Raw genomic sequence first — 26422 nt, 5'->3', positions numbered from 1 at the left:
AAGCAAACCTGTCCACTCGTTTCAACTTTAAATAAACACGTATTTTAATGTGGGATATTTAAAGATTATACCGTACTCTAATTAAAGATTTGGTTATGGCTGCATAACGGTATCAGCTCGTAGAGACTCGATTTCTTCCCACTCATTTCTCGTAAACATTTCTACACACTTAGGAAAAGACTAAACGTATTCTCTCATACATGAGCTCCAAAAGAACGAACTTCTGCACATTTTTATGATGTTATATATTTGAAAATTGATTTGTAAACTAATCAGATTATATTCCAAGTAACGTTAGTGTACATATAAGCGAAAAGAACCACGTTTTATAATTTTCTGTTTAGTTTTTCTTACACTAGCCAGCGTCACAAGACCCAAAGGAGTTAAACAGTTGTCATTAACACGGAGTCGGTCATAAACCTTTACGAATTGCGCTGGTGACTTTTAACTGTGCGTGAAAATGGATGTTAAAAATGTTACCAAACATTTTATTTCAGAAACTTAATCAAGTCTGAATTTCATCACGCTCCTAACACATGTTTAGACTCCCAGCACGCGTTTAAAACCGTCAGCCGTGTCGCTCCGCCCCAGTGTTTACCTCCGCGTAAGGATACGTTCAGGTGACAGCTAATAACGACCGGGACTTCTTCTTTAAATAGACTTAGGGCGGCTGCTCATTGGACAAGAGGCATATATAGTTTGTTGCGTAAAGGGGGGAGGGGTGTCGTAGAAAGGCCTTTGAAAAGTGGGTAACTTTTGCAGGGTTGTTGAAATAAAAGCAGCTCTTGAACTTCGATGTTATAAATAATTGTTACCTTGTCTCGGTCATGTTATTTATGCATCTTAATAAACAACTGTTATATGCATAATATGATTGAGACAAGGTAGAGCAACTGTTCATTAAAATGGCAAGGCATTGAGCAGAAGTGTAGGTCTCAAACTACTTTAAATTGCATTTTTTTCTTCTGTATAAGAAATTCTTTATTATGTTAAAAATAAATAAAAGTCTTAGGAACATTTTAGGGACAACAATCCAAAGATGGACAGAACAAGCAGGGAAATGGGCTTTGTGCCCAGCTGCACTGCTTCCTGGGCTTCGGCCGGCTCCTTGTTTCCTGTCTGCCATTATTGGACAAACTGATTAATCCAGGTGTCCCTGACCTCAGTAGTCACAACAACATTAATCAGACATACGTGGATTAATCAGTTTGTCCAATAATGGCAGACAGGAAACAAGGAGCTGGCTGAAGTTCAGGAAGTAGTGCAGCGGGGCATAAAGCCTATTGAGTTTACACTGTGCAGATAAGACCTGGCTTATAATTATGTATAATAATATAATAATAATTTATGTAAAGTAATTAAAATAGTTACTATTTATGTACATAATTTCAGTAAAAACTTCTGAAATTTAGCAGGCTGTTTCACAGACAGGGTTAGATTAAGCCAGGAGTAAATTTACTTGTTGCCTCGCTGCCTCATGAGGCAATGACTTCGGCGGCATGAAGGCAGCTTTGGGAAACGCATTCAGACAGCCTTCATAGGCAACAGAACGGAATTTTGTTTAAAATATAAACAGAGAGCACCTTTGTGATAATAAATCCCATATTTGATAACTACAATACAAACTTTTCACTAGAAATGCAATATAAAGGTGTAAATCTTTTTTTTGATTTACACTAAATTTGTGCTTCAGCCACTTTCTTGGGCCCCCATTTTATTTTTTCCCAACTGGACCAATTAGATTCCTTGTGCATGCCCACACATACAATTGTGGGACAAAACGGTAGCATTTTGGTAGCTTTTATAAATGTGCATCAGAAAAAAAAACAGAAAACATCTTGAGACAAAACAACGGCACTGATGTTTTATGGTATGGCAAGTTGTTTTCAGTTAAAACGGCCCAAACATGCATTTTCATCTGGGACTAGACATATTGCAAAACTTTTTGAAATGCATAACTGGGATCAAGTAATGATGAATTAAAAGCAGTAATAGCCCACAATAAATGCAAAGTTCGAGATCCGAAGCAGTAACTACTTTGAAAATGCTAAAAAGATCAATTTGATTTATTTTTTAAATTTAGTCACATAAATATTACCAAAATTATATTTTTACGTTATCCCAGATTTGGCAAGTTTACCATCAATTGAAAATGGGGAAATATATGCATTAAATAAAGTTTAAGTGGCTTCATAGGTGTAGGATACTTAGGAAAACTTCCAACTCCAATTTAGACTTACTTGCCCCAAGCCACTTTACGCATCATGGTGAACCATAAACAGGCCTGCACAAAATTATCAACCTCCAGAAAGCCCTGGCATTATTAAACTCAAGTCATGTTTCCCACCTCAATTGCTTGTTAACCAAATTATTTTGGTTAATTCATTCATTTGGGTATTAAAATACATGTACCCCAAGACAAGGTTTGGCAGGTTCCTATTGGCAGTTAACCCCTGCTGGTTGATGCATAACCTACACCATTATGGTGCCAAAAACATCTTATGTCAAATTTTACAAGCACAGTATATCATTTAATTTCTTGCTTTGGATATGAATTGGAAAGCTCCCTTCAGGTAAATAATACACATACAAACGGACACATTTGACAATTTATTCTGAAACTCATTCGTCAATTACAGCAGGTGTGTGTGACAAAACAGCTTACAAAACAAATTACATTCACAGACAGAAAAGCCTTATGTATGACAGAAGAGGTAAAGAAAAAGAATGAAACATAACACTTATATCACAAACATAAGGACAATAATGTGGCAGCTTGGTAATGAAGAGGTAACTACTGCTTATAAGTGCTTATCTAGGACCAGTTTTCTCCAACCTAAAACTACCCATTCTACAGGACTAGTGGAAAGTGCTTACAATTGGCCTCAGATCAGCAGCCTAAAGCAGCTTTTATTTGCCTTTGGTGGATTTAATACTCCTCTCCCTCTTCTTCATCCTCCACAGAATCTGCGCCAACCTCCTCGTAATCTTTCTCCAAGGCAGCAAGATCCTCTCTGGCCTCGGAGAACTCGCCCTCTTCCATACCCTCTCCAACATACCAATGTACGAAGGCACGCTTGGCGTACATCAGATCAAACTTGTGGTCCAGACGGGCCCAGGCCTCAGCAATGGCTGTGGTGTTGCTCAGCATACACACAGCTCTCTGTACCTTAGCCAAGTCTCCACCAGGCACCGCCGTAGGTGGCTGATAATTGATGCCAACCTGTTAGAAAGAGACATTGTTAATACCTGCTACTTAACTACATTTAACAAAATGACTTCTTATTTCCAACAAATAATATTTCTCACCTTGAATCCAGTTGGGCACCAGTCCACAAACTGGATAGACCGTTTTGTCTTAATATTGGCAATGGCAGCATTCACATCTTTGGGTACGACATCACCACGATACAGCATACAGCAGGCCATGTACTTTCCATGTCTGGGGTCGCACTTGACCATCTGATTGGATGGCTCAAAGCAGGCACTGGTTATCTCAGAGACAGACAGTTGCTCATGGTATGCCTTTTCAGCAGAGATGATGGGCGAGTATGTGACAAGAGGGAAGTGGATTCTGGGATATGGCACCAAATTGGTTTGAAACTCCGTCAGGTCAACATTGAGGGCTCCATCGAATCGCAGAGAAGCGGTGATGGAGGACACGATCTGACCGATGAGACGGTTTAGATTGGTGTAGGAGGGACGCTCAATGTCGAGGTTTCGGCGGCAGATATCATAGATGGCCTCATTATCTACCATGAAGGCGCAGTCAGAGTGTTCCAGGGTGGTGTGGGTGGTAAGGATGGAGTTATATGGCTCTACCACAGCAGTTGAGACCTGAGGAGCTGGATAAATGGCAAACTCAAGTTTGGACTTCTTTCCGTAGTCAACAGAGAGACGCTCCATCAACAGAGACGTGAAACCGGAACCCGTGCCTCCACCAAAACTGTGGAAAATCAGGAAACCCTGAAGACCTGTGCACTGGTCCGTCTAGATCAGGGGTGATATAAGAGTTAAACTTTATAAAGAGTACTACTAATATAAATTACATCAGTGAAAACACTGCAAAAAGTTCTTACCAGTTTGCGGACACGTTCCAACACCACATCGATAATCTCCTTGCCAACAGTGTAGTGTCCCCGGGCATAGTTATTAGCAGCATCTTCCTTCCCAGAAATGAGTTGCTCTGGATGAAACAGCTGTTTGTAGGTCCCTGACCTTACCTCATCTGAAAAGTAAAATAGGCATTTGATTGTAAACCTACTGTATTGTGCTAAAAGTAAATTGCCACGTATGACCTTGTTTTATCAATGATTGACAGTTCTATTTTAGTCCCTTATAAAAACTCAAATCACTTACCGATGACGGAAGGCTCCAGATCTACAAAAACAGCTCGTGGCACATGCTTCCCAGCGCCAGTCTCACTGAAGAAAGTGTTGAAGGAGTCATCCGCAACACCAACCGTCTTATCACTTGGCATATTGCCATCAGGCTGGATGCCGTGCTCCAGGCAATACAACTCCCAGCATGCATTGCCGATCTGTACTCCTGCTTGGCCCACGTGGACAGAGATGCACTCACGCTACACAAACACAAAGAAGCTAGTTAGAAAATGGTGTAACACATGGGTTTATAAATTAAATACTATTGTCATTTTCTTTTTGGCTATGGAGCATTAGACTTCATTTCCACACAGTGCTTGGGACAAATTAATCAAAAGTAAAGGTTACATTCTGACAAGGTTTAAAATTAGACAATAACTCAAGCTTCGAGTTAGTTTGTAGAGTACAACAATTTCCCAAATAGCCCTAATTGGAGTTTGACTACTTTATTATGAAGTTGAACTTGAAACTATAATTATGGTACAACCACAAACTGAAGATAAAAGGTCACACTCAAGTGTACTAGGAACCACCCAAACCTGTAAAACACATACACTAGATACCTACAATCAGTGAGTGGGTGTGTGTATATCATTTTACAGCTTAATGAGAAGATAATATAAACTAATCGTTTTTGAACCTACTGTGGTGGAAATAGAAGTAAAGGTTTTTAGTTTTGGATCGAAGGATTGACACTATAAAGAAAGCCTACTTGAAGTTCATGAGACTTTAAACTCCCCTGGATAGGGCTTAAGTTTAGTTCAACACTAAATTGAGCTTGTTTGAGCTTCCTTAAAGGTGCAGTGTGTAAATTTTAGCAGCATCTAGTGGTGAGTTTGCTAATTGCAACCAACGGCTCAGTCCTCTGCTCACCTCTCGCTTTTGAAACACACAGAGAATCTACGGTTGCCGCCACCGGACAAACATGTCATCGTTGAAGACCACTTAGTAAAAAAGTTTGTCCGTTAAGGGCATCTGTAGAAACATGGCTGCACAAAATGGTGGCTTCCACCCTCTCCGTATGTAGATAAAAACGTCTCATTCTAAGGCAATAAACACATAACGGTTCATTTTGAAAAGTCTTTATACACCCCTGATAATATAGTTTTGTGTATTATTTTGGATTTCTGTCAAGAGATCCTTCTAAAAATTACACACTGTACCTTTAACGGAAAACAGCTTGCACTTACATCATTTCAAATAATCAGTGCCATTGTTTGTCTTCTTAACCAGTACACCAGTAATGTTTTTGTAAGGTATGTCCAGGAAACCTCCCCTTAATGATTTGCATCATGTTTTTTCATCCTGAGAAACACTTTTAAAACCAAGGGGCTGGGGTCCATTAGGGGTCCTTTCTTTCTGTCAAAAACGCCATGCCACCTTCTTAAGGCTATATTCATGGTGAGAATAAAGTCTTATTATAAGTAAGACTAGAAAAGAGGTTTAATATAATTTCAAATTGAAAAAAAAACTTAACGTAATAAACTTTTTCAAAAGAATCAACAGAATAAAAAGTAATACATTTTTATTTATACAAGCATTAAAATAAGGTAACAACTAAAACCAAAGAGTATTTTATTCTTTGTTATTTTTGTAGCAAATATATAACCAACCATGCAACGCTCTCCAATAATTTATTGGGTTTTATTATAAGTTTGGGGGGTTTCAATATTGTTCGGGACAGTGGGGGACTTTAAGTCAAGTGTTGCAATCCAATGTCTTTTAAGAAAACAAGTTTGTAATTTAAATTGAGTAGTTGTAAAGTAGGCGGTCTCTAATTCATCACGCTTTATCGCAAAATGGGCGACAGGAAGGAGACAGTAACATGAACTCTGTACAATAGCGGAAGAGAATATAAAAAAAATCTTTCTCAGCCGTCAACATCAAAACGACGAAATAAATAAAATGTATAACTGTACGTAAAAACATCACTGTGACATCAGCCCACTCCCCATCCCCCAGCCTCGCGCTCTCACCGGACCCCGCGCGTGGGGCCTCCGCTGCGGTATTTCACCAGTTTCTTCCTCGCTGCATCCGATCACATTACACACCAATGTAATAACGTCGCACTCATTTTATGATTCATATAATAGTTACAAAGTCCGTCTACAAGTCACACTTTCTCAAAGACACATTTCACAAAAAAATAAAAGATGCGAAAGAAATGGGCAGAAAGTAAAACAATATATATTAAAGTGGTTAACGTACATTTACGCCACAAAAAAGTTAACTGTTACTTTATAAAGATTAATTCAACCACCCGAACTCCATCAAGAAAACCATCGTGCGTTTCAAAGGTCACTTTTGACTTTATTAGAAGCGATAGACCAACTTACCATTATGACTTGATCTTCGTGGATTTCGAAAAAAGTGCAAAATTTTCAGGTGAAAAAACCCAAGAAACAGGTTTTGAGCTCCGTTGAGTGTAGACGCGTAACGTGTCTCCGCCAACACAGCAATGTAAGGGTCTAAAGGTACGCGCTTTGATATTTATACCCGCTTGCTCGCTATTGGCCAGCGGCGGGATTTAGTCCCTCCTCGCCCTCCTATTGGTGGATCCAAACACTCGCCTTCAGATTTAAAAATGTTGCAAAACTTCTAACCGCTCTCATGAACTGAATGTCTCCGCCTTTCCTAGCAAGGAAATAGGTTAAAGGGAGATGGAGGGGGGAATCCTGGACAAGTTCAAATTTCGTCGTGTTTCAGGTATTTCTTTTGTTCAACACCTTTTCTTCAAAAATGTTCTTGCTCCTCTGTTTTTCTAACGAAAATACAAATGAAACCAACAACCAATAATCTATAAGGTGGGGCATATTTAGAGATGAGATATGGCATAAAAAAACAGCAAAAGTGTATTTTAAATCAATCACAGTATCAGCATCACCTCATGCTTGATCCCCTATGGAGGTGGTCACGAGGAAGTTAACCATCACAAATAGCTGGTAATATGCTGTTTTTAACCACAGAAGGGTAATAAATAATATTCCTAGCCAATTTTTTAAAGGAAATATTATGTCATAGTGAACGACCAGTAGTATATAAAAGTAGAATTTCAAACATTGAAATAAGCTAAATATTGATTTGTGGGTTCTTCAATCTATACAGAAAAGGTATAATGTGAAAGACTTTTGAGGTCAGTTTTGTTACATGATAAACAGACATCTCCTTTATTGTCTTTATCATAGTCACACCATTAAAATAACATAACACGTCAATAATGTACTGCAGAACATCATTCACCATGCAAATTATCCTTCATTCACATTAATGTGCCAATATCCCAGTACTTAACAAGCAAAAATAAGCTCAGTTTTGTACTGAGAGCACAGCTTTATCCACTCGTTCATTCTGATTCACACCCTTTTAAACATATAAAACACCAGCACACTGGCATTGTGGCATCTTTATGACGGCTCTGTACATGATAATGAAAAAATCCCGGTGCGTCAGGCACATTGATAAAGAGTTTGAGTCAAAGGGTGCAGCCCCAGCGACCAGAGACTGAGAACTGTCAGAGATAACGTCAGAACGGACATTAAAGATAATGAACGAAATCACATGAAGCACCCGTGACATCTTGATGATTCTGGTCATATTTTCTCCTTCAGTCAGTCTTTATGTAGAAAGGATTCAGTCACATGGACACGAAGGCATACACACGTCTCTGTGAGTAGATTATTATATTGCACTTTATAGGGCCCAGCTGTCAGCATCATCAAGTTTTGGGGAGAAAAAAATGACTGATCTCAGATGGCAACAAAATTTGAGTCAAAAAAGAGGAGGGAGTCATAAAAAGGCTGCCAATGGGTCCTGATGCTTCGCTGAGCAGCATTTCAGCATCCAGATAACAAGCGTCTCCATTTCAGACTCCTATCTTTTCTCATTTTTCTCTAAGCACACACACGCCCGCATCACAACGCTGTGTAGCCATGGAAGTCACCACCTCCCAGCTGTCGATCACAGGGTCGTAACATTCAATGCTGCTTAGCAAGGAGTTACCATCATATCTGGACAGAAAAATGACACTGGATAGAAATCATCACGTTACATTGGAAAATTCAATTATTTTCTTGTATAAAGTATGAAATAAATAGAAGATCATGTTACAAGCAAATTAATCAACTAACACCGGCTCAAAAGTGGAGAGTTATATCTCACCCTGCTATCGCATAAAGGCGACCTCTCAGGACTGTGGCTCCCACATAGCAGCGTGGTGTCGTCATATTGGCCACAGTGGCCCAATAGTCTGTGCGGATATTATAGACTTCTACAGAAGACAGGTGTGCCGTTCCATCAAACCCTCCGACGACATAAATGTGATCATTCAGCAGAGCCACACCAGCACCTGCAGAAAACAAATGAAACCCATTGGACTATTTTGGCTTCCAAATATTATTTTAGGCCTCAAGTTATCTTAAAGGGTTAGTTCACCCAAAAATGAAAATTCTGTCATCGTTTACCAATTCACTAATGAATTTTAGATCATTTTTTTGTTCTGATGAACACGAAGAAAGATATTTTGAGGAATGTTTGTAACCAAACTGATCCGAGGCCCCATTGACCTTCATAATATTATTTTTTCCTTATATGAAAGTCAATAAGGCCTCTGATCAGTTATTGGTCGGTTATAAACATTCCCCAAAATATCTTCCAAAAGAAGTATCCCTTTAAAGGTAGGGTATCTAAGTTTGAAAAATGCTAACGGTGGCCGACTAGCTATGAAAACACAGTCCCACCCCATTCAAATCGCCATCCAAAGTCGCGCCTCTTTCAAAACACATGAACACGCACAGATCAGACGTCCACATCTCATGTCTCATTCACCAGTGAGAAAGCTTTGCAGTACAAAGTGAATAACATTACCAAAATAACCAACATGTTTTCAAATACATAATAAACAACTGTAATAATAGAAATAAACAACTGTTTTACATCAGAATAAGTTAAAGCACACTTTCGGTTGTAGTAACTATATTGTTATGCTAATACGTAAACGAACACAAATTTCATAAGCAACATAAGCATTTTCCTCTTTGCTGATCCAGGCAGGTTATGCTGTGGTTGTTGTTGTTTGCCATTCTCCCTGTTTACAGACGGGAGGTGAGCGCACGTGAACGTATGGTGTCTGCGTGAACAGGCTGCGCGATGGCATTCAAATTACACTTATGGATGAGGGACAAAAAAGGCAACGTCTGTTCGGGCCGAGACCTATGATTGTTTAAAGGGCGTGTTGCAGGTTAACCACCACTGTCGATTAATGGGTACATAAATCAATGAAGATATGTATATCATTTTTAAAATCATTTAAAAAAAAATTACTCAATTCGGCGATGGCGTCACGTTGGGGAGAAGTGGAGAAAGCCTCAGCCAGAGCCAGAGAGATAGATGACACATTTATTGCCGTTTAATACTTATATATATCATTTGGAAATCATATATACATCGTAGGAAATATATAATGTGGTATACTGCAAAGTTACCATGCTAATTATTATTTATGATATATGTGGAGATAAATAAAACTTCGCAAATCTCTGATATGATCCAATCATGTCCTCACCACCAGGCTAGAGATTTTTAAACATCCTTAATCCACACTTACTAGTCTATCAAATAAAATCTAAAATATATTGTTTTGTGAAATAAAAGGATGCTTTGTTATATTGTTTATGCGATCATAACGAATCACACGATCATTTTATACGCAGCAGCAGCAGCACACTCGGATCCGACCGCATACATACTGTAATAAACAGACGTTCGGCGGCTTTTTACATCACGACAGGCTATGCCATTTGAGGAGGAACCGCTCATTGATCACCGTATTTTTATAAATCCTGTACATGGTTGGACCTGCCGAACGGGTTGAGCACAGCGGGCTGCGGGAACCGGCCGCACATCACGCCACCAGACGGTGTTGCTAATATAACTCAAAATGTATAACTATTATAAGACCGGCCCACCGGGAAAGTCCCGACTCTCCCGATTGCCACTCCACTACTGGCTGAAAGTGAGTGCGTTTTGGTTAACGGTCGAGAAGCTTTCCCCGCGAACAGATGTGACGTGCCTCACTCAGCTTCCAGGATTTGAGACATGCTGCCTAAATCTGTTTGTGCTGAAGATCGCATACACCAATTTCAGGCAGGATCATGGACCCCCTCAAGCCAGCATGCACGAGTATTGTTTACTTTCTACTCGGAGTTATGCTAACGTTTTGCTGTCTGCCTATCTCTCTATACTAGCCTGTCTGTCTGTCTGTCTTTCTATCTATCTATCTATAATCTGCGCGATTAGAAGTGTACTTTACTCGTCTCTCTAGTCACTCTCAATGCTCTCAAGGTGGCTTTGGTAAATTCTCTCCCCAGCGTGACGTCATACAGTGCGTTGTGGGGGAAAGGAGAATCATTGCAAACCGCTGTACTTTTTCGTATTATATTCCGTTTTGTGATACCCAACAACATAAAATACAATGAATAACAGTTTAAATGTTTATTATCAACAAGCAAATTGCACAAATTCGTTGAAAAATTTAACCTGCAACACGCCCTTTAAACATTTTTGGTCCTACGCCTTTCACAGATGACAAATTTCTACAAATACATTTAAACAACTTAACATAGTGATTGCTATCAGGATGTGAGGAGACTTTTAACCAGCATAACTAAAAATGTTTCTGGATCAAATCAGACATCCCTTTAATTTCTTCAGAAACAGTGATGATATATTAAAACAATTACCTGAACGCTTGTTTGCCATGGGAGTGACGCTGGTCCAGTGCCCCGTATGAGGGTCATACCGCTCTACAGAATTCAGAATGTTCAGACCGTCGTAGCCTCCTGCATCCAAAATAACAAAAAGTCACCACACAACTAAGTAACTGCATGTTTACATAAGCTGAAGAAATTCTGGTTTCTGGTTGCTCAGCACAAATAGACCAGAACAAATGTCTAGTCATTTCAAAATATTGTATCATTCTGCTATTCAAATCTCATTAAACATTTGAATCTCTTGAATTTTACCTAAACAGTAGATAAGTCCACTGGCTACCACAAGTCCAGCTCCCTCCCTGGCAGTCTGCATATCTCCAAGCATGCTCCACTGGTCAATATTTGGGTCATAACGTTCCATGCTTGTGTGACGTCGGCTTCCATCGAATCCACCCGCAACATAGATCATGTCTGCCATATTTGAAAAATAACAACATTATGATTGACAGAAAAGGGCGGTTTGTCACCTGACTCGAGAGGAGCACTTCAGGCGATGTAGCTTATTTGATGAATCTACATATTTCAGACTCACTGAACCCGTTTGGTTGGCAGATTCATTCTCAGTTTTGTGATGTAAACTGTACTGTCCTATTTAATGCTCACAGTTCCAAGTCTCACAAAGTCTTAACAAACACAGCCCACTCACTAGAACTGCGAGAAAGTGTTAGCATAATGATCCATATGATGTAGTGTCAAAATAAAAAAATGTACCTCCAAGGGTCGTAGCTCCTGCAAGTCCTCGTCGCACATTCATTGTAGCGACAGAGTACCAGACTCCATCTTCATCTGCTGTGTAGTCCAAACACTCAACTGAACTCAGCCGTGATCGGCCATCGTACCCGCCAATAACATAAACACGATCATTGAGGGCGACAGTGGCAACGTAGCGTCGCTTCCTTGCAATATTCTGGAAAATATAAAAGCATTGTTGATTTGAGACATAATACAACCAACCTTTATTTAAAGGAATACACCACTGTTTTTCCATATTTTACTATGTTATTACCTCAACTAAGAAGAACTAATACATACCCATCTTTTTTTAAATGTGTGCACTTTTAATCGTTGTACAGCGCTTTTTTGAATGTGTTAGCATTTAGCCTAGCCCCATTCATTCCCATGTCTCCAAACAAAAGTTTTATTTTGTCCCACCATACTTACTCGTGTAACAGTCATTAAATAGGGAAAACATGGAAGTGTTTGGTGGCTTCTAAATTCATTCCTGTTTGGAGCCATAGGAATAAGGCTAGGCTAAATGCTAACACATTCACGAGATGCTGTACAAAGATTAAAAGTGCATTAAAAAGATGAGTATGTATTCATTTGTCGAAGTTGAGTTAAGAACATAGTAAAATATTGAAAAACAGTGGTGTTTTCCTTTAATGTGAAGAGGACATTTAAAGGCACGGTGCACAATTTAAGAGAAACGCTTTGGAAAAGGGAGTTGGGCCGAGTACCAAAACACACTTGTAGCCAATCAACAGTACGGGGCGTGTTTACTAACCGACATTGTTGTCTGGGTCGCATATGTGTGGGGCGGGTCTATCAACATAGGGTCCAGATTCTATTGGGGTAGGGGCGTGTTTGTTAAGGTGATTTCAAATGTCAACATTGGCTTTCAGGGATCGTGCACCCCGCCTTTAATTACATAAGTGTAGCTGATGTAAAAACTCACAGGCAGAAAGCTCCATTCTCGAGTTTTGGGATCATATTTCTCTACAACATCAATGGGTGACTGTTGGCTGCCAAATCCTCCAATTACCAAAAGGACCTCTTTGGCACCTAAAAAGTCAAAAAGGGGTTTTATAAGGTTTCACAACAACATCATGAACATACATCATAATCTGATTCAAATCTCTATATAATGATTTTAGGTCTAAATGCTAAAAACACACAGAGGCATCAGACCGAGTCTTGCTTGGGTTCGGGGACTCTGCATCTCGCTGCGCAACTCTGGCCGAAGGTGAAACTTCTTTGCTTCATCCACCAAATCTCGACATGGTAAACTGCAGCGTATCAATGGCTGAAACACACACAAACACACCGTTCAATACGATGTGTAGATGGCATTCATCCAATATCACAGAGCAGGAAACATTGCGGTGCGCTAATACAGGCAGTGTTTATTGATTGACAACATCTGACCTCCATGTCAATGACATCTGTGATGTATCGAGGGGTGAGGAGCGGCATGCGAACATACTCCAGCAGATCGGATAGGTACAGCTCTCGCTCCTTTCGGTTGTGCTTTACCCAATTTAAAACGGCTTCGAATACTGGCTCCTCTGAGTCAACCTAAAAAATAAATGACCAATTCAAAACACAAAGTACAAAGTCTAATCTTCCAGCATGAATTTCATGCAGTGTTTGCTACTTTTAACGTTTTATGGTTTGAACATAGTCTTCAACGTCTGCATGTAACCATGTGTTTCAACGATTATAATAACACCTTTAAAACAAATGGGCCGTGCTGAGAGACAGGAACTTAATAACACTAAAGCAAATGTTTTAGTTTGAAGAAGTCTATGTGTGCAAACAAGACATAAAGGGTCTTACAGGCCCGCACTTGCAGTTTTATTTGTCTTTATTAGAGGTTTTGGCTTAAAAAGAGACCATCAATAACAAAAAAGAGAGTATTTCAAACTTGCAGAAGAAATGTTCCATTGAAAAACTTCCAATGTTTAGGTTTTACCGTATATTACTGTAAAGCTAAACAATATGTGCTGCAGACAAACAGTAATCTTCAACCAGGGTCAAAGAGATATGAAGGATCAGGGCCGTTCAAATTTTGTTATTTTAAATATAGAAGTGCGCATTATGGGTCACGATTATATTAGCTAGTGTAGAACGCTTCAGATCTAAACACTAGATGTTATGGTTATGTTTCAGATGATTTAATATATATTGCTTTTCAAACAAAGACATGCTGGCTTGTTGGTGCTAATTTTCTCTCCTAAAGACTTATTCACATCGGGGTGATTCTTGCAAAATTAGCCTTATGAGGTGTCATGAAACATTTTGATAAAAAAAGTAAATGCAGAGAAAGAGTATCAAAATAAGAAGCATTCAGTTACCAAAATCTCTTCATGTACTGTTTTTGCACATGTTTCGAATGACATCATACAAACCAATTTTGTTGTTTTTTTCCCACATTTTAAGGGAAAAATTTCATTACCGGAACGTGTCCATGACTGGATTTGGGTTCTTTGACATGGAAATATTTATAATTAAAAAATCTATAAAATAAAAAGCTTCAGTGCATGTTATACTATAAACATTTACAGTAGAGAAACATGTGGTATTTGGTGATCATTGGTAAATGTAGAGACAATAATAAGGAATTAAAAAAGTGTCCAAGACCGACTTTCTCATCCTCCGCAACAATTTTTAATCATTGTTTAAGCCCTCAAGGAACTAACATCTTCAAAAAAAATTGTTGGAAGGGACATAATTGACTGTAACACTCAAGCAGTTCTTATTTTTTCTCTCCAGATAGTTGAAATTTTTTAGTTCTTATTACCGAAACATGAGTTTGTAAATACATATATTTAATGTAATATCATGTTGCAGTAATGATATTTTTTATAATGATCATCTAAAAAATGTAAATAATTCTATAGGAAATATTTTTTAAATTCTATAAAAATAATGGTTATAGTAAGTTCAGACCTTAATCTTATATGTGCAAAAAAAATGGCTTCAATGGCTTTTTAAAAAAAAATCTGATGCTGGACACCTTTTAAGTCTGGATTTCGTAAGAATCACCCATCGGAGTTGCGGGTTATAGCTCTATAACCAAATCCAGTCTGATTTATTCTTTCAAATTCTGTGTATTTATCAGAAAAACATGAAAATTATAGCTTAAATAATGCTTTCTCTTTGTCTCTCATTGTCCGCTCTCTGTGTGACCCTGCTACTCTTCTGAGACAGACAGCATACAGAAATTACAGAGCCAATCTTGATTGGCTAAAAAGTTAATGGCATTGATAATTGCAATATATCACCTTTTCAAAAATCACAGAAGTGCGATAAGTCAATAAAATAGTTATTGCGACAGGCCTAGTTAAGTGGCTTTTATTTTGACTCAAAAGAAAAAACAATGCATGGAGATGCATTACTGAATCTGTGGAGAGTGCGGCTCATGGTTTCTTAGCAACAGCAGACGCTACAGGAGCGAAAGTGGAGAGGAAAGTGTCACGGTCGCGATTTCTGTACGGTTGTAAACGCAAAATGTGAATGGCCCCTAACGCATCTGCTCTAATAATCAGTGTTTTACCTAAACTGTACTATTCAGGCCTAGATATGCATAATAACATTGCAGTTGAATGCAGATAAGGGAGCATCTATTTGGAAAAGTTCAAGAGATCATTTTATACAATCTCACCTGGATCTCGTCACATTTGATGAGTTTCTCCACTTCACTTTGACTGAGCAGCATGAACTCTTCCTGTTGGACTACCTCAGCAAAGTGCTTCTGTGAAAAGAGCTCTGCCGCCTGCATCAAGTCCAGGCAGTTGTGTGTTTCTGCAAAGTCTCTGATTCCCAAACAATTTGAAGGATCCAACTGACTGTTAAGAAAATCACAGCATGCTCTCTTCACACCTGTGGAGGACAAACAAACATACATACTGCCAGATCAGTTGTGTGTTTCTGTACAATAAAATAACACAACTGCAAAAGACAAATTAACCAACTGTATTGTATTGTAACACATTTTTAACTCAGCCTTTTGGATTTGGAGCAAGCTTTCTAGTTCCTCATGCTTTAAAATATATCACTACATTGCAATGCTACCACCATTCTTGACAACACAGATGCTGTTTTGCCATTTTATTCATATGAGCTAAGTCTTATTTAATTATATATTAGTGCTTTGCTCCAAAGAGTCCAAAGAGCTTAACTTCCAAAAGATTTAGAGTTTTGTGCCACTGGCAAAAAGTAGTCATGATTTAATGGCTAGCTTTGAAGTGTTAAAGGTGCTTTAAAGATATTTTTAACATCTTCTCGCATAAGGGTTTCACAACTCTTTTAGTATTTTTGTTTATTTCAAGTACAAGGTTGAATGATTCTTGCTGCAAAACTGTGTCGCTCTGTTCTGATGGATTTGGCATGGTTATGTTCCTTTTTGCACCCAGGTGCTAACCCAGAATATGGTGTATTTGTAATGTTGAAGGGTTTATTCCGCCAATCAGAATGCATTTGCAGATATTCTTGATGTATGAACAACTGCCATGTTTAAAAGCATGTAAACCAAACTGTTATGCATTATTCTAAGATATGTACTTTTTTTTTTTTAAGTTTTTAGAAAATTTTGTTGTTTTGTTTTAGCGGAGTACACTGAAATGACTGATGAAGAAAAAATCTGTAGCACTTTACAATAAGGTTCAATTCATTTACAAAAGCAAATTAAAGGCGGAGTCCACAATGTTTGAAAAACGCTTTGGAAAAGGAGATGGGCCGACTACCAAAACACACTTATAGCCAATCAGCAGTAAGGAGCGTGTCTACTAACCGACATCCTTGCCGGGTTGCAGATTCTATTGGGGTAGGGGCGTGTTTGTTTAGGTGATTTTAAATATCAACATTGGCTTTCAAACATCATGGACTCCGCCTTTAATTAGAAATCAGAAGATATGATTTATTTATAAATAAACAGCGTTAAAAAGTAAACAACTATTTATTAATTTATTGTCATTAATTTGTAGAAATTAAAAACAAACAAATATAGCAAAAGCATTTGTTAATCCAATAAAATAACGATCTACAATGAATGGATCCTTTTTATATAGTAAATTCATTCATCAGAACAAAATACTGTAGACTCTTCTTTATGTTTTATCCTCTGTAACTGGGTTCCAACAGCAGGCTTATATCTTGCCCCTATAATTACCCCTTATTTCATGCAGGTTTGTGCCTGTGTTGCCATCTTGTTCACATTGAGTTTATCAAAAGCTCTTATCATGATCTTTGAAGTGCATTCCCTCATAACTTAAACACATAACAGGTTTTTATTCAGTATCAAAGATTTACTGATAAGTATATAATAAGCATATACATCAGCCAGAAAGATGCCGTGGAAAGATGTTTATCTGAGTACAAGAAATATGCAAAAAATAACTGACGAAGGGCCCTTGAATTATATGAAAATAATGCACACCCAAGGTGGCAATTTGTGCCGTTACACCATGGGTATGCATTATTTTGAAATAATTTAACGGACCGGAGTCAATTATTCCACTTATACCACTGTTACCAAGTGTACCGTTCATAATTATTATTATTACCAGCAGGCCGTTTTTAGACATAAATGTTCGCATACTGAAACCAATCCGGTTTCTATACCTTTAAGTTGCAGTAGACAGGCAGCGGGCAACAGCTCCTGCACATTTTCCACAGTAACCAGCACTGTCTCAGTGTAAACAAAATCCAGCAGGATCTCCATGGTGGATGCAGTCAGGCCCTGAATGTCCACAAACGACTTCCCTTTTTCGGCAAGCTAAACAGGAGATAACATTTAATTAAATTAAATTTAATGATATTTATACTGCTATGGATTCAAGACGTTCTGGCTGTGATGTGTGAGCCTGTCTCAATACCAACACCTGCAGGTGTACAAGACTGTCTTGAAATAAAGTCTGGAAAAAAGCCAATGCCTAGTGTTTTTTTTTTGGGCTAAGCGTGTCCTATCATTCCATTACATGTATTTATTTGATACAGGCCCACTTGATCACTTAAAAAGACCATTTACATAGCTTTGTCGTACACTGGAGTAAAACAGATCAGCTGCGCCATCTACAGTGAAGGAGTAGAAATGCTACTAAGTAGTACAAAGTTGCCAGATTGATTTGGAAAAAGGGGAAACAAGATCTGGTGTTTTGTATCATTCAAACCAGCAGACTTTGGCAGCATCCAGCCAAGTTTTCTTTGTAAAACAAGAATGGGTGTTGCTTTGTAGCCTCTCACTTCATTACGATTATTTTTCCCTGACATGAATTGAACCTGCTATTATCAGCTCTCATATGCCATGACCGAGGATGGTTTGCTCACACACATGAATTGTAAACAAATTGTTGCCTGACAATACCACGCGATCAATGTGCATATAAAGGTTGTTAGTTACCTCACTCGTGAACATGGCACAGAAGTAATCACTGCAGGCAGCCAGTACGATGCGGTGGGCTGGAAAATCTGTGCTCTCCACCCTCAGAGTGATGTCACATAGTGTGTTGCTCTTTCGTAGGGCATTCATGGCGTTCAAGATGGATTTAGCATGCGAATTGGTCATGATGTCCTTGGGTGCCATGACAACAGGGGATGGGGCTGAGTGACAAAACCTCAGGCACTTCAGGATGATGGTTTCTGTAGGACACAAACAATCGGTTGACACCCCGTGTATCCAGATTTTTATGAGATTATTAAGCATTTGTATTAGTTAAACTCTTAGATGCCATACATGTTGAAATCCATATCTGTTTTGTACACACATTACTGTCAGCCTGGGACCCTTTTTCTCTATACACACATCTATATAATACCTCTAGGGATAATAACAGATGTTTGATGCATCTAGAAAAATTTTGAATTTCTTAAAAATGCTTTTTAGACACATTATACGATAACAAATGAACATAATTAAAATCAAAAGAGAAGAGAAAGGGAAAATTCAAAATTTCCCTCTTGTGAACAGTGGAATAATAGTTTGATTATATGAAATAATGGCAAAACTTTGATTTTGGGGTGAACTTGCACTACCCTTAATAATAATGCAAGGCTTTATAATAACTTTAAAATGTAATCACAAGAAGAACCTAATTATATAATAATAAAACAATAGAATAAACACATAAAATCGTTTAAATTATAACACATTTGCTGTAAGTGTTATGCAATGAGTAACAGGACGATGTTGCTAGTAATAAGGAATAATTTCTACAGAATTTCTTTAAGTATTTTGTTAATTTGATTTCTTTAAAAAGCGATTGTGTAAATTAGGTGAAAGATAAAATATCATGTGTGTTTGATTTAGTGGCTACATGCTAAAGCTAACTAAATCGGAACACCTGTATCGTAACTTACCTCACAGCGTACAGCTGATCCTTAGCACTGCAGAAATGTCCCACGATAGTTTATTTGTCCATCTGCTCACAGCCCAAACAGGGAGACCCTCACAGGTGTGAGTGGATTAATTTAACTCCAGCAGTGAAAGCAACAAGACCTGAGCGCTCACGTGTGCGCGCATCCCAAGCAAAACATTGGAACGTCACCACCAAAGTGCGCGCGCGCACTGTACACATCGTGACCATAGACACTAGAGTTGTTCGACTTCATAGAGACAGAGCGCAGCGCGTCACAACCTGAAAACCACGCCCACCGGGGGGGAAAGCAATCCAACAGTCTCCATTGACTTTGTATTGCAAAAGGCCGCCTCCTTGTCATTTTTGGCTTATAACAAAAAACTGAATAATGCCTAAAAGCTGCTGTGTGACAATATGTACAGCTAACAAGCCAAAGAACACAGAAATAAGTTTTTATAAGCTGTCGAGCCGTAAAACCCAGTCTTTAAGGAGAATAAAGTGGATCGCCGACTACGTTTACCCCTATTGGACGCAGTTTTACTAATAGGAGTACTATGAAAAGTTGCCTGTTTCCATATCTGTGTCTAAACGCTCGTTTTTTGAAGTCGACAGCTTATAAAAACGTATTTATTTTTTTTTTTGGCGTGTTAGATGTACACCTTTTCACACAGCAGCTTTTAGGTATTATTCTGTTTTTAAGTTTAATCTGTAAATACGTTTTTATGGGCTGTCGACCCCAAAAAACGAGCGTTTAAAGACACACAAATGGATACAGGCAACTTTTCATAGTACTTCTATTAGTAGAACTGCGTCCACCAGGGGGAAACGTAGTCGGCGATCCACTTTGTTCTCCTTGGGGGCTGGGTTTTGCGGCTCGACAGCTTATAAAAACTTATTTCTGGGTTATTTGGCTTGTTAGCTGTACATATTGTCACACAGCAGCTTTTAGGCATTATTCAGTTTTTTGTTATAAGCCAGAAATGACAAGGAGGCGGCTTCTCGCAATACAAAGTCAATGGAGACGGTTGGATTGAATTCCCCCCCGGTGGGCGTGGTTTTCAAATTTGCATAACGGCGCTCTGTCTCTATGCGGTGCCGCAGGAACGGACAGGCGGATGACGTTACAGTACCGCGAGAGCGGTAGAGAAAGCCTAATTTTGACTCAATCTCGCGGTATTTTGACGTCATCCAACTGTCAGTTCTTCCGGGGCCAAATGATATCAAACACACGTATTGTTTGGTGACTTTAATTATGAAATTAGCTTTGAACTAGGTGCTGACCTTTGTAAAAGGTATTTTTATATTAAATGTATATTGCATTATATTTTATATAGCAATAAAATAATGAATCAAAATAGATAAAGTAGCTTAATTAGTAGAGGTTTGTGTTAGCAGCGCAAAGGTCATGGGTTCGATACCCAACACACATTGATTAAAATATACATACATTGTGAGTATCTTTTTGGTAAAAGCGCCTGCCAAATGCATAAATGTTAATAATAAGATATTAAAAAATAGAGCAACACTGCGAGAGAACTGTTTTTGGTTAGGTTTTGTTTAACCTTAATCTTATTGATTATTCAAAAATGTACCTTCTTAAAGAAGTATAAATAATCCAAATATTTTACATGAAAGAGAAGGACAACATACCACAACATTTCAAATATACCTTGTATAAAGATGACTAACATTAGAAACCAATGATCGTGGTGTCATCTTTATTTTGCTGTTTGTAAATAGATAGTCTTTTGTGAACACCCAAAACACTGCAAATAGTCTGGACTAAGAACTTGATTCAGGTAAGGTAACATCCAAAGTGAATCCTAGCTAGTTACCTGCTGTAGTTATGAGTCATTTTAGGTCAAAAGTCAAAAATTGATAACAAAATAATGCGATGAAAACTGACACCGAAACATTTGTGTGTGTGTTTCTATTAAATCAATTCTTTGATTTACAAGGTACAACACTGACCAGCAATTAAAATCTTATATGTAAAACCACCCTGTAGATTACATAAACGAATGAGTCAGAAAATCATAAATTGTAGGAGGTAGTGTCTCTCAACACTTACAATGTTGCATGACATTTTGATTATTCCAGTGATTCACAATATGCACTAAAGAACAATCTAAACAAAAGACTGCATCATCTATTAAGAATTACCAATATTTCAACAAATAAACATTTCTTATTCCAAAATAAGTTAAAATCCTGCCGAGTTATTACAAATCTTTAAATCAGTATTGTGTTGGATCAAAGCGTGTTGTAAAGTGCGCAGGCACTGGCCACAGTTCACATCGTTTGTGATAAATAATGTAAAGATTAGCTTGTTTTAAAGCAGCGTGTCATCTGTGCAGCCCCCTTCCAAACCATAGCGGAACTCCTGCAGGTTTGAGACTCCATAAAAATGGACAAATGCTGCACCGACAACCAACACGTGGAATATCTGATGAGACTGAAACTGGGAAAGAGAAACTGTTTCATTACTCGTTTTGGTATATTACAAAATGAGTAATTGGAATTCCATAATAAATCAATCACACAATTAAAGGTCTTACCCAAATATCACACTTTCCAGGGAAATAGCGTTCAGGTACCCGTGCTGCATAAAGTGTTGCTCCACTGATGTACATGGCACCCATCAGATAGAACCAGCCCATCTGACCTTCTGTTGTTGCCTTCACAAAACCCTCTGCTATACTAAAGTGCACTGCGGGAATGATCCCACTCAAGCCAAGGGCCAGAAACACACCTATACACAGACATATATGATTTCAAAAGGTCAATGTTATGGTCAAAGCATCTTTCTGGTATTCATTTAGACTTATACATAAATTCTAAACAAAATCATTATTTTTGCATGGTAATTTCAAGTGGCATATCTTCAAATGTGACTTTGAGTCTTACCTGCACGTGTGGACCGGTGGCGAGGGGTGGCGAAGCGGTCCCACTGAGCAACAACAATCGCACATACACCCAGCACGCACACGGCAGAGAGATAGATGAGCCGTGGCAGAGGGGAGCAGTAAAATGAGTAGTACAACCACGGAACGAACGAGCCCATTATCAACAAAGCAATACCAGAGTAATCCAATTTGGTGAAGAAAATGCATAGAAAATGACATCTGAATGAGTCCTGATGCTTATAAATACACGTACACATATTCAGTTGATGTGAACTCAATCTACGGGTCAACAATCATTCTGTCTGGCTTTATCACTTACTTGGAAAATGTTCTGGAGACTTTTTCAGAGTGGCAGTAGACAGTGTGGAAAAGCCATGAGAAACACAAGCAGAGCACCGCGCCCAAGAAGAACATCCCAAACACAACCTTCTCTTGCACGGGAGCCATGAACGACATGCTTGGTCGAAGCAAAGTTAGTGTTCCCAAACACACAAAGAAAATTAGGCCTAGCAGGGAAACATTTTTGCATTCGTTTTCTTTGGGTTGGCTTATCTGAAATACAGGTTTACTGTTCAAGTGGTTGTCAAGTTTGGTCACCCATACTCGAAATGTGATCTCTGCATTTAACCCATTCGTGAACATACGCACACACACCCAGACCAGTAGGTGCTGAGATTTGAACACACATTTGGGTTACAAGCCTGACACTCTAACCATCAGGCCAAGACACCCCTTAACTCAGATTAAAACTCAAAAATACTGTAAGCGCATCACATAATTTTTGAAACCCTACATTGTACATGTAGGTCACGCATGCACCTACAGGAGAATTTGTTATGTAGCCCAGGAGATGCATTGCATTTTGTCGCAATGTGCATGCGTTGAACATCTGTGTACACATACTAGTCAAATAAACTATACTTCACAAGGCTATATGTTCGACCGGGCACTTATTTTCACATACACATAAAAAACTGACTATACTCTGGGATTAACAAGCTAATACAAGACATTGGGAACTACTTACTTATACGGCTCTGACTAAATCCATATTTAAAACTTTACAAACCAAAAAATAGGTAGCTTTCGGTAACGCCGCCATCTTTCAATCTGCATTCAGAAGAGAGTATCAGTGCAGTGCACGCACCCTCCGCAGTGACGCACGACGAATGCGGAGGGTTATTTTGCTCCATGCTCTGTGCCTCCGCCCTCCACATTCGTCACACGTCACCACGAAAAGTGCGCACACCACGCTACCACTCTCCCCCGAATGCAGAAGAGTCTAATGTGGTGGCACTACTGGAAGCTACTTAAAGGATTAGTCCATTTTCTTAAAAAAATCCAGATAATTTACTCACCACCATCAAAATGTTGATGTCTTTCTTTGTTCAGTCAAGAAGAAATTATGTTTTTTGAGGAAAACATTCCAGGATTTTTCTCATTTTAATGGACTTTAATGGACCCCAACACGTAACAGTTTTAATGCAGTTTAAAATTGAAGTATCAACGGAGTTTCAAAGGACTCTAAACGGTCCCAAACGAGGCATAAGGGTCTTACCTAGCAAAACGATTAGGTATGTTTAGAGATTATGTTTTTTGAGGAAAACATTCCAGGATTTTTCTCATTTTAATGGACTTTAATGGACCCCAACACGTAACAGTTTAAAAATGCAGCCAGTTTTAACGGAGTTTCAAGGGACTCTAAACAATCCCAAACGAGGCATAAGGGTCTTATCTAGTAAAACGATTGTCATTTTTGACAAGAAAAATAAAAAATGTGCACTTTTAAACCACAACTTCTCGTCTATCTCCGGTTATGTGACACGCCAGCGTGACCTCACGCAATACGTCATCATGTCAAGAGGTCCCCTGTGCCATGCAGGACATGGCTTAAGTACAAACCTAGCAGGTGTGTCCAGATGTTTCCAGTCTCTGTGTGAATTCTGAAGATGCTTCGAAAACAAGCACGGAAGGACGGCATGGGGGGGCGGTGTCCATGCAGCAGGTAATCATTGTCCTTTAGCCAATCAGGAAGAAGATGGAATGGGATAACTCTCCAACGTCCTTCCCATATCTTGTAACATTAAGAGAAGTGTTCTACCATAAGAGTCGTTTTAATTCAGGAAAAGCCAAAATGCATACTTTTATTTCAAGTCCACTGTGAACTATGAACATAATGCATTTTTGTAAAAAGTTGTCAATATAGGACTTCTGGGATAGTTGAAGAGGTCACCTTGTGCACAAACTCCTCCATCTTCTCCATGGCATGGTGCGCCTGCATGGGCAGTGTAACCACCAGCAAACCTTCTTCATCCTCATCTTCATCGGGACACGCTGAGGCACCCTGTGAAATCGAATCATGGTTTTTGTCAGCTGTCCTATGAGGTGTCTGTAGTAAGTGATGAAAAGTAACAAACTCTGCATCTTCTAGTCTCCATCTTTTTCTTTACTCACTTTTGACTCAGAATTTTCTGGACTCTTCAGCAGTGGCCCAAGTTCAGCGACCTCAACTTCCTCCATATTTCTTTCATCATCAGAGGTCGCCCACTCGGCATCACTGTTGGAGCCGCAGTCACCATGGTGAAACGTTGTCATGGGGAGATAAACCTAAAACTCCCCGGAGTTCCTACTGTCCCCACTGTACACTCTGAGCCTGGTGATACAGATCAACACATGCATTTAAGACATTATTACATTTCCTTTGTCTAATTTTTTACATTTATAAATAAGAGAAATTGCTGCATGGTTTTGTGCCTACTGTTCATGTAGCTATTGTAGGACTTAGGGCATAATAATGCTCTTTTATGTAAGATATTTTGTATATTAATTGTGACCATCACTTAAAACTGACAATCAGGGGTTACAAGCAGTTTATGAACTTTACACTAGTAAATCTTTATCAATTCGTTACATATTAATACCCAGTGTCATCATCTAACTTAACAAACATTTTACAGTAATTTTAATAGTACGTCACTATCCATATGAAACGAGCCAATTAATGTCTACCATCTGCACCAACGCGTTTCTTTGTCATATATTTATCTATTATTGTAAGATCTGTTTTAGTTTTGTATTGTATACGATCAAGTGTCATCACTTGAAAGTAGGAAATGTTTTTGAACTCAAGAGATCTGGGCAAGCTGCTTCAGTCATTGTGGTTTAGCTTAGCATGCACACAAGCTAACCAAAACAAACATTTAAAAAACGCTCATTCACGTTATCATTTCAGCGATGTACAATCCCCTAACGTGGCTGTGTTATATATGTTACTGTTAGTTATATAGCTAAAATATGACAAATTACGGTACTAAATCAGGTTGGTTGAATCAGACGTCATTAGCTGGTATGCTAATATACTTCCTCGTTCGGTCATTTAACGTTACATTATTTACAGGAATTACATGACCGCTATCATCACAGCTAGCAGGCTACTATTATAGATCAGAGTTTATAATGTAATAGATTATATGTTATACGTTACCGTACTAGGCTCTCACGTAAACAGATAATGTGGATTAAAGAGTTGCAACTCGACGGTCTGTCGCTGAGTCTCATGAAACCTGTAGAACCAGAAGATTTAGTTCATATTAAAACCCAAATAGTTAATCTAATGCTTAAAAAACAGCCTAGCGACCATGGCCTCATACTTAGCCGTTCATACAAAGACGAGCAGGGTCCTATAAACGTATTTTTAACATGTACATTAACGTACATTAACGCATACATTATTATCTATGGCAATGCATATTTGTGATTCAGAAAAAAGTTTTGCTTATTGACCAACATTTCAGTGATATTTTAATGATTTTTTTCCACAGTATTTTTGATATGACCATTGAAAAATATGTCAGGTTGTGCAATGTCTATTTGCAGATAAGTTTTAATGCGCTGTTAAGTGTCATGACTCATATGCTGCTTGTTTATTTGATAGTGGCATACAATTATTTTCCTGAAAATAGTTTGAAAGAGTAAACCACTTACAATAAAACTATTTTTTTTTTCAAAAATATAAGAATTATAGACACTTGTTTTTATTAAAACAAAAGGATTAGCTAAATTATTAGCATATTAAAATTATTTAGCTTATTGTTTTGTATTTCTTATGGGCATTTATAGCAGTTGCACCCTTTGACTTTTGACCTGCAATGAATTTACATTTATAGACTTCTACTTAAATGCAGATGCTGGTATAAGCCTGTAATATCACATTTGTAAATATTCTTTTTAAATACAATTAAAATGTGTTTGATAAAATAGCTTTTTTAGTTTTACATTGCTTTTTTAGTTTA

General features: G+C 38.4%; 3 protein-coding genes across 7 annotated transcripts; all 3 read right to left on the bottom strand.

The window, feature by feature from the left end:
- Window positions 1–2597: 2597 nt before the first annotated feature.
- tuba5 (tubulin alpha 5) lies at window positions 2598–6878 on the bottom strand. Its single transcript, XM_055168606.2, has 5 exons — window positions 6719–6878; window positions 4360–4582; window positions 4080–4228; window positions 3310–3990; window positions 2598–3223 (listed from the first exon to the last, which is right to left on the bottom strand). Exons 1-5 carry the CDS (start codon window positions 6719–6721, stop codon window positions 2930–2932), a joined length of 1350 nt encoding a protein of 449 aa, XP_055024581.1. The 5' UTR covers window positions 6722–6878; the 3' UTR covers window positions 2598–2929.
- Window positions 6879–7520: 642 nt separating this feature from the next.
- On the bottom strand, window positions 7521–19444 carry LOC129414476 (kelch-like protein 12). Of its 2 annotated transcripts, none has more exons than XM_055168546.2 (12): window positions 19226–19444; window positions 18270–18508; window positions 17492–17645; window positions 15534–15751; window positions 13295–13444; window positions 13058–13172; window positions 12825–12931; window positions 11861–12056; window positions 11402–11560; window positions 11120–11218; window positions 8541–8727; window positions 7521–8407 (listed from the first exon to the last, which is right to left on the bottom strand). In XM_055168546.2, exons 2-12 carry the CDS (start codon window positions 18450–18452, stop codon window positions 8263–8265), a joined length of 1713 nt encoding a protein of 570 aa, XP_055024521.1. In that variant the 5' UTR covers window positions 18453–18508; window positions 19226–19444; the 3' UTR covers window positions 7521–8262. The 2 variants fall into 2 exon arrangements, with proteins under 2 accessions (XP_055024521.1, XP_055024522.1); XM_055168547.2 differs by having other exon boundaries at window positions 7521–8389; window positions 19226–19440.
- Window positions 19445–20925: 1481 nt separating this feature from the next.
- Window positions 20926–25900, bottom strand: adipor1b (adiponectin receptor 1b). Of its 4 annotated transcripts, none has more exons than XM_073867770.1 (9): window positions 25781–25900; window positions 25620–25693; window positions 24585–24783; window positions 24364–24474; window positions 24033–24204; window positions 22454–22636; window positions 22132–22323; window positions 21783–21976; window positions 20926–21685 (listed from the first exon to the last, which is right to left on the bottom strand). In XM_073867770.1, exons 3-9 carry the CDS (start codon window positions 24723–24725, stop codon window positions 21557–21559), a joined length of 1122 nt encoding a protein of 373 aa, XP_073723871.1. In that variant the 5' UTR covers window positions 24726–24783; window positions 25620–25693; window positions 25781–25900; the 3' UTR covers window positions 20926–21556. The 4 variants fall into 4 exon arrangements, with proteins under 4 accessions (XP_073723871.1, XP_073723869.1, XP_073723870.1 ...); XM_073867768.1 differs by having other exon boundaries at window positions 25615–25693; window positions 25781–25898; XM_073867769.1 differs by having other exon boundaries at window positions 25620–25885.
- Window positions 25901–26422: the final 522 nt, after the last annotated feature.

The sequence above is a fragment of the Misgurnus anguillicaudatus genome, chromosome 5 (assembly GCF_027580225.2).
Source record: "Misgurnus anguillicaudatus chromosome 5, ASM2758022v2, whole genome shotgun sequence".
In the NCBI taxonomy this organism is placed as follows: domain Eukaryota; kingdom Metazoa; phylum Chordata; class Actinopteri; order Cypriniformes; family Cobitidae; genus Misgurnus; species Misgurnus anguillicaudatus.
The sequence above is the reverse complement of the archived record's forward strand: the minus strand, read 5'-3'. Positions and strand labels throughout refer to the sequence as shown.

Bases quoted from the DNA above. Each gene is read 5' to 3' on its own strand.
- tuba5 (XM_055168606.2), bottom strand. The intron at 3,991-4,079 runs GTAAGAACTTTT...CCCCTGATCTAG, and splicing joins TGGAACGTGTCCGCAAACTG to ACGGACCAGTGCACAGGTCT. The intron at 3,224-3,309 runs GTGAGAAATATT...TCTTTCTAACAG, and splicing joins GGTGCCCAACTGGATTCAAG to GTTGGCATCAATTATCAGCC.
- LOC129414476 (XM_055168546.2), bottom strand. From the start codon at position 18,452: ATGGCACCCAAGGACATCATGACCAATTCGCATGCTAAATCCATCTTG. The intron at 17,646-18,269 runs GTAACTAACAAC...TCTCCTGTTTAG, and splicing joins GTGCCATGTTCACGAGTGAG to CTTGCCGAAAAAGGGAAGTC. The intron at 11,219-11,401 runs GTAAAATTCAAG...TTTTGGATGCAG, and splicing joins TGGACTTATCTACTGTTTAG to GAGGCTACGACGGTCTGAAC.
- adipor1b (XM_073867770.1), bottom strand. From the start codon at position 24,725: ATGACAACGTTTCACCATGGTGACTGCGGCTCCAACAGTGATGCCGAG. The intron at 22,637-24,032 runs GTTTGTACTTAA...TTTCCCTGCTAG, and splicing joins CATCTGGACACACCTGCTAG to GCCTAATTTTCTTTGTGTGT. The intron at 22,324-22,453 runs CCAAGTAAGTGA...GCATTTTCTTCA, and splicing joins AAAAGTCTCCAGAACATTTT to CCAAATTGGATTACTCTGGT.